Source organism: Leptodactylus fuscus, chromosome 6, assembly GCF_031893055.1.
Source record: "Leptodactylus fuscus isolate aLepFus1 chromosome 6, aLepFus1.hap2, whole genome shotgun sequence".
In the NCBI taxonomy this organism is placed as follows: domain Eukaryota; kingdom Metazoa; phylum Chordata; class Amphibia; order Anura; family Leptodactylidae; genus Leptodactylus; species Leptodactylus fuscus.
The window spans coordinates 6,544,910-6,558,983 of NC_134270.1; the positions used below are offsets into that span (position 1 = coordinate 6,544,910).

The 14,074-nt window shown below is 42.2% G+C and overlaps 1 protein-coding gene across 1 annotated transcript in view; it reads right to left on the minus strand.

Annotated features, from left to right (window-relative positions):
• Positions 1–14,074, minus strand: part of TEKT3 (tektin 3) — a 33,454-nt gene that overhangs the window by 14,330 nt on the left and 5,050 nt on the right. Inside the window, exons 2-4 of the mRNA XM_075278164.1 lie at positions 8,047–8,654; positions 1,326–1,409; positions 289–359 (exon numbers count right to left, since the gene is read on the minus strand). Coding sequence (XP_075134265.1) covers positions 289–359; positions 1,326–1,409; positions 8,047–8,625 — 734 coding nt within the window. The 5' untranslated portion in view covers positions 8,626–8,654. The remainder of the gene's footprint in view (positions 1–288; positions 360–1,325; positions 1,410–8,046; positions 8,655–14,074) is intronic.

A 14,074-nucleotide genomic window follows, 5' to 3' on the forward strand; every position in this document is an offset into this window, starting at 1 on the left:
GTGACCATATTGTACCTCCCGTGGCCATATTGTACCTCCCGTGACCATATTGTACCTCCCGTGGCCATATTGTGCCTCCCTGTGGCCATACTGTACTTCCCACGACCATACCGTATTTCCTTGTGACCACACTGTACTCCCCTGTGGCCATACTATACTCCCCTACTTCACTGCCATAGCTTAACCCTGAACAGCCTCGTGTGTCGGGCACTCTATCCTCACACCCAGCGGGGGCACCAAGACTCAACAAACCAAGTATAAAGACAGAAAGGTGCGAGGACGTCTTACGCCAGTTGTGCCGCCGTCTTATCCAGATGTCTTCTCATCCTCTCCTGGCAGGACTTGATGGAGTCGACTTCCTATACAAAGCGGAGAAGACAACCTTAGGTAGACGTCTATATGGCGGTGAGATATTTATGTGGAGCTGAGATGAAGCCTCCACCTGTTTGTAGGACTGGACTGCCAAGGAGAAGGTGCACAGAACTCCTAAGGGTCAGTTCACACGGAGGCCACCTCAGGCTCCGCTCCAAAATACGGGTAGCTGCAACTGAATGCCGCTGCAGTGCTCCAGATTAGGCCCAATGAATGGACCTAGTCAGGAGCGTCTTCAGGCCAAATCACGAAGCAAATAGGCCTGAAGAAGGAGCACTCCTGACCAAAAAACTCCGTGTGAACTTACCCTAAGAACCGTCCACACACTGACAGAGGTCACTCCCACATAGACACATGCATGCTCAGCTCCGCATACAGCACTTACATTCAGAATTGGGGGACTGTAGGGAGCAGAGATGGGCAAACCTCATGAAATTCTTTTTGTGAATATTTTCACGGTTTGTCTGTTTCATTTGATCCTAAACAAGTTTAGCGGAAGCCCGCGGAGGCGCTAAACCCCTCAGATTCACCTCCTTCACCCCTCCTGGGCTCCCGTGCAGTGTCCGATACTTCCTTGGGGTCTACTTTCAGCCTCCTGGTTGACATCATGGGCCCTGGGGGACACTGAGACCCAATCACAGGCCTCAGCAAGGACCCGCAATGTCACCCGGGAGGCCCCCTGGGTCTTTACTAATTATACTCTGGGGTTTGAAGACCCCCCAAAGTTCAGTTTGGTCGTACCTGAAATTTTTGGACAATTTGTAACAAATTGGGCCTATTACAAAATGTTACAACCACCTCTAGTAAGTAGGAAGTCACTCCAGATTCTGCTTGTGACACTTAATCTTCTCGTGTACAAAAATCCAACATCCGACTCCGTATCCCCCCCCCCCCCCCGTCACCGGAGAAGAGGGGTGGCCCTGTATTAACCCCGTACACATTAGACGTCTTACCTGCAGCAGCTGCTTCTCTACGTCGTCGTGTACCAGGTCGATGGACATTCTCTTCTCCCGGTGATACAAACATTCCTGAGCTACCTGCACCAAGCACACAACACGCATGTCCTGAACAATGTGCAGACTATGCCGACATACGTGTAACATACATATATATACAGCGGGACAGGAACCGTCAAAGGGGGCCAGAAATAACCTAATGTCCTGGGCAGAGACCCAAAGAGAGAGTTATTATCCATCGCCATGTGGAGAGCAGGAGATTTGCTGCCATAGGTGGCCCTCAGAGGTACAAGGGGGCGTATTCTCTATAACTCTACCCTGGAAGATACAATGTCTGCTAGAAGAGGGATCTGTATCTGCCGCCATGGGAATGTGCACGGGATCACGTGCGGCGCTGACAATCTGTGTCAGCCATTCGCAGCTGCCCGTCTGTCACATAGCGGCACAATCTCATCTCTGCTGGCGGGTTACATGTTACACTATACACGGTATAATTCCACCGCCTCATAATGTTACACTGTTTGTAGCAACCGCTGTCTGTGCTGACACATCTATTGTTAGGCGCACGGCCTGGGGTGTGTTAGAGAGCAGCCTGGATACAGCGAGTCCACGGCCCGAGGAGCTTTATAGGAAAGATCTGCTTAATACCATAATAAGGGCAAGACTTACTGAGCCGGAGAGACGTCTGAGATTACAGGGTGATGTCACCGAGCGAGTCTAGTGAGGACGTACCGAATATCTGCCACTGGTGATGTCACCGAGCGAGTCTAGTGAGGACGTAGAGAATATCTGACACTGGTGATGTCACCGAGCGAGTCTAGTGAGGACGTAGAGAATATCTGACACTGGTGATGTCACCGAGCGAGTCTAGTGAGGACGTAGAGAATATCTGCCACTGGTGATGTCACCGAGAGAGTCTAGTGAGGACGTAGAGAATATCTGACACTGGTGATGTCACCGAGAGAGTCTAGTGAGGACGTAGAGAATATCTGCCACTGGTGATGTCACCGAGCGAGTCTAGTGAGGACGTAGAGAATATCTGCCACTGGTGATGTCACCGAGAGAGTCTAGTGAGGACGTAACAAATATCTGCCACTGGTGATGTCACCGAGAGAGTCTAGTGAGGACGTAGAGAGTATCTGCCACTGGTGATGTCACCGAGCGAGTCTAGTGAGGACGTAGAGAATATCTGCAACTGGTGATGTCACCGAGCGAGTCTAGTGAGGACGTAGAGAATATCTGTCACTGGTGATGTCACCGAGAGAGTCTAGTGAGGACGTAGAGAATATCTGTCACTGGTGATGTCACCGAGAGAGTCTAGTGAGGACGTAGAGAATATCTGCCACTGGTGATGTCACCGAGAGAGTCTAGTGAGGACGTAGAGAATATCTGCCACTGGTGATGTCACTGAGTCTAGTGAGGACGTAGAGAATATCTGCCACTGGTGATGTCACTGAGAGAGTCTAGTGAGGACGTAGAGAATATCTGACACTGGTGATGTCACCGAGCGAGTCTAGTGAGGACGTACCGAATATCTGACACTGGTGATGTCACTGAGTCTAGTGAGGACGTAGAGAATATCTGCCACTGGTGATGTCACCGAGAGAGTCTAGTGAGGACGTAGAGAATATCTGCCACTGGTGATGTCACCGAGAGAGTCTAGTGAGGACGTACCGAATATCTGCCACTGGTGATGTCACCGAGAGAGTCTAGTGAGGACGTAGAGAATATCTGCCACTGGTGATGTCACCGAGAGAGTCTAGTGAGGACGTAACAAATATCTGCCACTGGTGATGTCACCGAGCGAGTCTAGTGAGGACGTAGAGAATATCTGCCACTGGTGATGTCACCGAGAGAGTCTAGTGAGGACGTAGAGAATATCTGCCACTGGTGATGTCACCGAGCGAGTCTAGTGAGGACGTACCGAATATCTGCAACTGGTGATGTCACCGAGAGAGTCTAGTGAGGACGTAACAAATATCTGCCACTGGTGATGTCACCGAGCAAGTCTAGTGAGGACGTAGAGAATATCTGACACTGGTGATGTCACCGAGAGAGTCTAGTGAGGACGTAGAGAATATCTGCAACTGGTGATGTCACCGAGCGAGTCTAGTGAGGACGTACCGAATATCTGCAACTGGTGATGTCACCGAGCGAGTCTAGTGAGGACGTACCGAATATCTGCCACTGGTGATGTCACCGAGCGAGTCTAGTGAGGACGTACCGAATATCTGCAACTGGTGATGTCACCGAGAGAGTCTAGTGAGGACGTAACAAATATCTGCCACTAGTGATGTCACCGAGAGAGTCTAGTGAGGACGTACCGAATATCTGCAACTGGTGATGTCACCGAGCGAATCTAGTGAGGACGTACCGAATATCTGCCACTGGTGATGTCACCGAGCGAGTCTAGTGAGGACGTAGAGAATATCTGCCACTGGTGATGTCACTGAGTCTAGTGAGGACGTAGAGAATATCTGCCACTGGTGATGTCACCGAGCGAGTCTAGTGAGGACGTAGAGAATATCTGCCACTGGTGATGTCACCGAGAGAGTCTAGTGAGGACGTACCGAATATCTGCCACTGGTGATGTCACTGAGTCTAGTGAGGACGTAGAGAATATCTGCCACTGGTGATGTCACCGAGAGAGTCTAGTGAGGACGTACCGAATATCTGCCACTGGTGATGTCACCGAGAGAGTCTAGTGAGGACGTAGAGAATATCTGTCACTGGTGATGTCACCGAGAGAGTCTAGTGAGGACGTAGAGAATATCTGCCACTGGTGATGTCACCGAGAGAGTCTAGTGAGGACGTAGAGAATATCTGCCACTGGTGATGTCACTGAGTCTAGTGAGGACGTAGAGAATATCTGCCACTGGTGATGTCACCGAGCGAGTCTAGTGAGGACGTAGAGAATATCTGCAACTGGTGATGTCACCGAGAGAGTCTAGTGAGGACGTACCGAATATCTGACACTGGTGATGTCACTGAGTCTAGTGAGGACGTACCGAATATCTGCCACTGGTGATGTCACCGAGAGAGTCTAGTGAGGACGTAGAGAATATCTGCCACTGGTGATGTCACCGAGAGAGTCTAGTGAGGACGTACCGAATATCTGACACTGGTGATGTCACCGAGAGAGTCTAGTGAGGACGTAGAGAATATCTGCCACTGGTGATGTCCCCGAGAGAGTCTAGTGAGGACGTAACAAATATCTGCCACTGGTGATGTCACCGAGCGAGTCTTGTGAGGACGTAGAGAATATCTGCCACTGGTGATGTCACCGAGAGAGTCTAGTGAGGACGTAGAGAATATCTGCCACTGGTGATGTCACCGAGAGAGTCTAGTGAGGACGTACCGAATATCTGACACTGGTGATGTCACCGAGAGAGTCTAGTGAGGACGTACCGAATATCTGACACTGGTGATGTCACCGAGAGAGTCTAGTGAGGACGTAGAGAATATCTGCCACTGGTGATGTCACCGAGAGAGTCTAGTGAGGACGTACCGAATATCTGACACTGGTGATGTCACCGAGAGAGTCTAGTGAGGACGTAGAGAATATCTGCCACTGGTGATGTCACCGAGAGAGTCTAGTGAGGACGTACCGAATATCTGACACTGGTGATGTCACCGAGAGAGTCTAGTGAGGACGTAGAGAATATCTGCCACTGGTGATGTCACCGAGAGAGTCTAGTGAGGACGTACCGAATATCTGACACTGGTGATGTCACCGAGAGAGTCTAGTGAGGTCATACAGACTATCTGCCACTGGTGATGTCACCGAGAGAGTCTAGTGAGGACGTAGAGAATATCTGCCACTGGTGATGTCACCGAGAGAGTCTAGTGAGGACGTAGAGAATATCTGCCACTGGTGATGTCACCGAGAGAGTCTAGTGAGGACGTAGAGAATATCTGACACTGGTGATGTCACCGAGAGAGTCTAGTGAGGACGTACCGAATATCTGACACTGGTGATGTCACTGAGTCTAGTGAGGACGTACCGAATATCTGCCACTGGTGATGTCACCGAGAGAGTCTAGTGAGGACGTAGAGAATATCTGCCACTGGTGATGTCATCGAGAGAGTCTAGTGAGGACGTACCGAATATCTGACACTGGTGATGTCACCGAGAGAGTCTAGTGAGGACGTAGAGAATATCTGACACTGGTGATGTCACCGAGAGAGTCTAGTGAGGACGTAGAGAATATCTGCCACTGGTGATGTCACCGAGAGAGTCTAGTGAGGACGTAGAGAATATCTGACACTGGTGATGTCATCGAGAGAGTCTAGTGAGGACGTACCGAATATCTGACACTGGTGATGTCACCGAGAGAGTCTAGTGAGGACGTAACAAATATCTGACACTGGTGATGTCACCGAGAGAGTCTAGTGAGGACGTAGAGAATATCTGCCACTGGTGATGTCACCGAGAGAGTCTAGTGAGGACGTACCGAATATCTGACACTGGTGATGTCACCGAGAGAGTCTAGTGAGGACGTAGAGAATATCTGCCACTGGTGATGTCACCGAGAGAGTCTAGTGAGGACGTACCGAATATCTGACACTGGTGATGTCACCGAGAGAGTCTAGTGAGGACGTAGAGAATATCTGCCACTGGTGATGTCACCGAGAGAGTCTAGTGAGGAAGTACCGAATATCTGACACTGGTGATGTCACCGAGAGAGTCTAGTGAGGTCATACAGACTATCTGCCACTGGTGATGTCACCGAGAGAGTCTAGTGAGGACGTAGAGAATATCTGCCACTGGTGATGTCACCGAGAGAGTCTAGTGAGGACGTAGAGAATATCTGCCACTGGTGATGTCACCGAGAGAGTCTAGTGAGGACGTAGAGAATATCTGCCACTGGTGATGTCACCGAGAGAGTCTAGTGAGGACGTACCAAATATCTGACACTGGTGATGTCACCGAGAGAGTCTAGTGAGGACGTAACAAATATCTGACACTGGTGATGTCACCGAGAGAGTCTAGTGAGGACGTAGAGAATATCTGCCACTGGTGATGTCACCGAGAGAGTCTAGTGAGGACGTACCGAATATCTGACACTGGTGATGTCACCGAGAGAGTCTAGTGAGGACGTAGAGAATATCTGCCACTGGTGATGTCACCGAGAGAGTCTAGTGAGGACGTACCGAATATCTGACACTGGTGATGTCACCGAGAGAGTCTAGTGAGGACGTAGAGAATATCTGCCACTGGTGATGTCACCGAGAGAGTCTAGTGAGGAAGTACCGAATATCTGACACTGGTGATGTCACCGAGAGAGTCTAGTGAGGTCATACAGACTATCTGCCACTGGTGATGTCACCGAGAGAGTCTAGTGAGGACGTAGAGAATATCTGCCACTGGTGATGTCACCGAGAGAGTCTAGTGAGGACGTAGAGAATATCTGCCACTGGTGATGTCACCGAGAGAGTCTAGTGAGGACGTAGAGAATATCTGACACTGGTGATGTCACCGAGAGAGTCTAGTGAGGACGTACCGAATATCTGACACTGGTGATGTCACTGAGTCTAGTGAGGTCATACAGACTATCTGCCACTGGTGATGTCACTCACTAAGTGTAGGTCACACAGTCTATGTAGCAGAATATCCTGCGATTGGACAACGGTGACATCACAGAGCTAGTGCACTGAGGTCATAGAATCTGTATAGCAGACTAGTCTGTAACTGGATGGTGATGTCATTCAGAGAGTGTAGATAGGATCTATGACAGGATGATGATGTCACAGAGTGAGTGTAGTGAGGTCACACAGTGTAAGTTGCAGGAGAGTTGGTGATTGGATGATGATGTCACTGAGGTAGTGTGGTGATGTCACAGTCTGTGTCAGGTGCATACGTGGCTACTGTATTACTCTCGTCTCCCCCACGCCGGGCTATAAGTGTCTAGTACTGTCTGTGTAATCTGCATTATGTGCTAAGAAAACTTTTGGATATTATTCCGACATTTCCTATTTAATCTTGAGAGACCCTCCGGCTATGAATCGCTACCGAGGAATCGGCAAAGACCAGCTAGACGAGTTCTCTAAGGAAAACTCCCGATAATTTGGGCAATTAGTAGGTCATTGAGTCTCCCTGGCACTGGGATTAGAGTTGTGTCAACAATGTTATCGGAATGGTTTATTTATCTTGGAGGTGGCTGCAGATCTCAGGATTAGGTCTATTGATGGATGAGGCCACAGACATAACAATCTCATCTAGTGTCTGGGCACCCCGGGCCCTCACACACCACTTGGTCGTCCTCATCCATCCAAAGTAAGGCTGCATTCACACGGAGTAACATGCCGTGTGATGTGGCACATATACGCCGTGTGAGATTTTGAGCGCCGTATACGCTCCCATTGATTTCAATAGGAGCCTGGATTGTATACGCAGCGTTATTTTGCAAAATCACAGCCGCAAAATAGCGCCACGTATACGATCCCGGCTCCTATTGAAATCAATGGGAGCGTATACGGCCCGCAAAAGCTCCCACAGCGTAGACGTGCCAGATTACGAGCCACAATACATTGTGTGAATGCAGCCTAACACGGATGAGAAGCTGCAATAACCAAAACTCTCATATACAAAAAATTCCTTCTTTCGAAACCATTTTTCATTGGCGTCCACTCCTAACATTTCATCTTCTAACCCTGCAAATCATTATCTTAAATTTGCACGTGGATCATGTCAACAACATTCTGCTTTGGTGGTTACCTGCAGAGGACCTTCGGTTTCGGCCAGTGCCCTTTCAAGTCGCCTCTTGACCTCGGAGAGCGCGTTCGTTTCGCCGATCATCTGGTCAATTTCGTGATTGATCTCGGATTTCCAGAAAGAAATGTCATTGACTCGCTCGCCCAAGTCTTTACTGGTGTCGGTTTGGATTTTTCTCGTCTTCTGGTCTTTCTCCTGGATAAGTCGGCTGGTGTCGATGCGTAACCTCTCGGCACTGCGCCTGGAAGACTCGGATTCCCTATAATTGTTGACATTGGACTTGTGCCAGTCATCGGGGGTGTACCTGGTAAAGAGAGCCGTTCTGTTTGCCGGGAATGACAGAATCTGTGCTGGGTGAAGGCCGGGGGCGCTCTTGGAGAGGGGGGCTAGTGTAGGGGTGGCAGAGGCCACCTTGTAGTACGTGCTCGGCCTCCATGGCAGGGTCAGGCTATGGCTTAGAGTGTAGTGAGGGAACCGGTTCTTGTAGCTTGATGCCATTGTGGATATGGCTGGGAGGAAATTGGTTGGGGTGGCCCTGGGACGGGCATAGGTAGACGTCAGTGTAGTGCCGAGGAGCTCCATGATGCCACGAGGACGATCGATACGGTCAGCTACGAAACAGAAAGCAAGAAACGTTACGAGGGCGACACATCATCACACGGAACCCGAAATCGACCTTCACAATGGTAGCAAAAACAGTGAGTAAAGCCGGATTGTGATTGGCTGCTGTGAGTCCCAGGCCTTGTCCGTCAGGCCCAGGGTTTTGCCGTAGACAGTAAGCGATAGCTGCAATTATCCGCTCAATAATTGTCGGCAATCCTATGACAATATCGGGTCAGGTTTCAGCTTTGCTTCTCTGCGGATTTGCAGCCACCCACGGGGATCAATGTTCTCGCAAACGCTCCCAGTCATGGGCTCAGACACTTCACCACTTTCATCTCGTGTAAACACTTCAGGCTCAGCTTTTACATGTCGGCAGAATCGTAGCAATAGAAGATATTGTCTTACATAATAATATGCTGTGGCTGTCATTATCCGGAACAATCCAGCTGGCCAATTGGCTAGTACAATATGCTGGGACTTGTAGCTCAACAGAATCCAGGGTTACTATTGTCTGGTCTACGGCTTCATCCCCTGGAGATATCTCAGCAAGAAGTTCAGGTCAGGACAAAAGAATAATGACAGCGGGATAGATAGATAGATAGATAGATAGATAGATAGATAGACAGGAGATAGATAGATAGATAGATAGATAGATAGATAGATAGATAGATAGATAGATAGGAGATAGATAGATAGGAGATAGATAGATAGGAGATAGATAGATAGATAGATAGATAGATAGATAGATAGATAGGAGATAGATAGATAGATAGATAGATAGATAGATGATAGATAGATAGATAGATGATAGATAGATAGATAGATAGATAGATAGATAGATAGATAGGAGATAGATAGATAGATAGATAGATAGGAGATAGATAGATAGATAGATAGATAGATAGATAGATAGATAGATAGATAGGAGATAGATAGGAGATAGATAGATAGATAGATAGATAGATAGATAGGAGATAGATAGATAGATAGATAGATAGATAGATAGATAGGAGATAGATAGATAGATAGATAGGAGATAGATAGATAGATAGATAGATAGATAGATAGATAGGAGATAGATAGATAGATAGATAGATAGGAGATAGATAGATAGATAGATAGATAGATAGATAGATAGGAGATAGATAGATAGATAGATAGATAGATAGATAGATAGGAGATAGATAGATAGATAGATAGATAGATAGGAGATAGATAGATAGATAGATAGATAGATAGATAGATAGATAGATAGGAGATAGATAGATAGATAGATAAGAGATAGATAGATAAGAGATAGATATGATAGATAGATAGATAAGAGATAGATATGATAGATAGATAGATAGATAGATAGATAGATAGATAGATAGGAGATAGATAGATAGATAGATAGATAGATGATAGATAGATAGATAGATAGATAGATAGATATGAGATAGATAGGAGATAGATAGATAGATAGATAGATAGATAGATAGATGATAGATAGATAGATAGATAGATAGATAGATAGATAGATAGATATGAGATAGATAGGAGATAGATAGATAGATAGATAGATAGATATATAGATAGATAGATAGATAGATAGATAGATAGATAGATAGATAGATAGATAGATATGAGATAGATAGATAGGAGATAGATAGATAAGAGATAGATAGATAAGAGATAGATATGATAGATAGATAGATAGATAGATAGATAGATAGATAGATAGATAGGAGATAGATAGATAGATAGATAGGAGATAGATAGATAGATAGGAGATAGATAGATAGATAGATAGATAGATAGATAGATAGATAGGAGATAGATAGATAGATAGATAGATAGATAGATAGATAGATAGGAGATAGATAGATAGATAGATAGATAGATAGATAGATAGATAGACAGGAGATAGATAGATAGATAGATAGATAGATAGATAGATAGATAGGAGATGGATAGCGAGATAGATAGATAAGAGATAGATATGATAGATAGATAGATAGATAGATAGATAGATAGGAGATAGATAGATAGATAGATAGATAGATAGATAGGAGATAGATAGATAGATAGATAGATAGATAGGAGATAGATAGATAGATAGATAGATAGATAGATGATAGATAGATAGATAGATAGATAGATATGAGATAGATAGGAGATAGATAGATAGATAGATAGATAGATAATAGATAGATAGATAGGAGATAGATAGATAGATAGATAGATAGATAGGAGATAGATAGATAGATAGATAGATAGGAGATAGATAGATAGATAGATAGATAGATAGATAGATAGATAGGAGATAGATAGGAGATAGATAGATAGATAGATAGATAGATAGGAGATAGATAGATAGATAGATAGATAGATAGATAGATAGATAGATAGGAGATAGATAGATAGATAGATAGGAGATAGATAGATAGATAGATAGATAGATAGGAGATAGATAGATAGATAGATAGATAGGAGATAGATAGATAGATAGATAGATAGATAGATAGATAGATAGGAGATAGATAGATAGATAGATAGATAGATAGATAGGAGATAGATAGATAGATAGATAGATAGGAGATAGATAGATAGATAGATAGATAGATAGATAGATAGATAGGAGATAGATAGATAGATAGATAAGAGATAGATAGATAAGAGATAGATATGATAGATAGATAGATAAGAGATAGATATGATAGATAGATAGATAGATAGATAGATAGATAGATAGGAGATAGATAGATAGATAGATAGATAGATGATAGATAGATAGATAGATAGATAGATAGATAGATATGAGATAGATAGGAGATAGATAGATAGATAGATAGATAGATAGATGATAGATAGATAGATAGATAGATAGATAGATAGATAGATAGATAGATATGAGATAGATAGGAGATAGATAGATAGATAGATAGATAGATAGATATATAGATAGATAGATAGATAGATAGATAGATAGATAGATAGATAGGAGATAGATAGATAGGAGATAGATAGATAAGAGATAGATAGATAAGAGATAGATATGATAGATAGATAGATAGATAGATAGATAGATAGATAGGAGATAGATAGATAGATAGATAGGAGATAGATAGATAGATAGGAGATAGATAGATAGATAGATAGATAGATAGATAGATAGATAGGAGATAGATAGATAGATAGATAGATAGATAGATAGATAGATAGGAGATAGATAGATAGATAGATAGATAGATAGATAGATAGACAGGAGATAGATAGATAGATAGATAGATAGATAGATAGATAGGAGATGGATAGCGAGATAGATAGATAAGAGATAGATATGATAGATAGATAGATAGATAGATAGGAGATAGATAGATAGATAGATAGATAGATAGATAGATAGATAGGAGATAGATAGATAGATAGATAGATAGATAGATAGGAGATAGATAGATAGATAGATAGATAGATAGATGATAGATAGATAGATAGATAGATAGATAGATAGATATGAGATAGATAGGAGATAGATAGATAGATAGATAGATAGATAATAGATAGATAGATAGGAGATAGATAGATAGATAGATAGATAGATAGATAGGAGATAGATAGATAGATAAATAGATAGATAGGAGATAGATAGATAGATAGATAGATAGATAGATAGATAGATAGGAGATAGATAGATAGATAGATAGATAGATAGGAGATAGATAGATAGATAGATAGATAGATAGATAGATAGATAAGAGATAGATAGATAAGAGATAGATAGATAGATATGAGATAGATAGGAGATAGATAGATAGATAGATAGATAGATAGATAGATAGATAGATAGATAGATAGATAGATATGAGATAGATAGGAGATAGATAGATAGATAGATAGATAGATAGATAGATATGAGATAGATAGGAGATAGATAGATAGATAGATAGATAGATAGATAGATAGATATGAGATAGATAGGAGATAGATAGATAGATAGATAGATAGATAGATAGATAGGAGATAGATAGATAGATAGATAGATAGATAGATAGATAGGAGATAGATAGATAGATAGATAGATAGATAGGAGATAGATAGATAGATAGATAGATAGATAGATAGATAGATAGGAGATAGATAGATAGATAGATAAGAGATAGATAGATAAGAGATAGATATGATAGATAGATAGATAAGAGATAGATATGATAGATAGATAGATAGATAGATAGATAGATAGATAGGAGATAGATAGATAGATAGATAGATAGATGATAGATAGATAGATAGATAGATAGATAGATAGATAGATATGAGATAGATAGGAGATAGATAGATAGATAGATAGATAGATAGATAGATAGATGATAGATAGATAGATAGATAGATAGATAGATATGAGATAGATAGGAGATAGATAGATAGATAGATAGATAGATATATAGATAGATAGATAGATAGATAGATAGATAGATAGATAGGAGATAGATAGATAGGAGATAGATAGATAAGAGATAGATAGATAAGAGATAGATATGATAGATAGATAGATAGATAGATAGATAGATAGGAGATAGATAGATAGATAGATAGGAGATAGATAGATAGATAGGAGATAGATAGATAGATAGATAGATAGATAGATAGATAGATAGGAGATAGATAGATAGATAGATAGATAGATAGATAGATAGGAGATAGATAGATAGATAGATAGATAGATAGATAGATAGACAGGAGATAGATAGATAGATAGATAGATAGATAGATAGATAGGAGATGGATAGCGAGATAGATAGATAAGAGATAGATATGATAGATAGATAGATAGATAGATAGGAGATAGATAGATAGATAGATAGATAGATAGATAGGAGATAGATAGATAGATAGATAGATAGATAGGAGATAGATAGATAGATAGATAGATAGATAGATAGATGATAGATAGATAGATAGATAGATAGATATGAGATAGATAGGAGATAGATAGATAGATAGATAGATAGATAGATAATAGATAGATAGATAGGAGATAGATAGATAGATAGATAGATAGATAGATAGATAGATAGGAGATAGATAGATAGATAGATAGATAGATAGGAGATAGATAGATAGATAGATAGATAGATAGATAGATAGATAGGAGATAGATAGGAGATAGATAGATAGATAGATAGATAGATAGATAGGAGATAGATAGATAGATAGATAGATAGATAGATAGGAGATAGATAGATAGATAGATAGGAGATAGATAGATAGATAGATAGATAGATAGATAGATAGGAGATAGATAGATAGATAGATAGATAGGAGATAGATAGATAGATAGATAGATAGATAGATAGATAGGAGATAGATAGATAGATAGATAGATAGATAGATAGATAGATAGGAGATAGATAGATAGATAGATAGATAGGAGATAGATAGATAGATA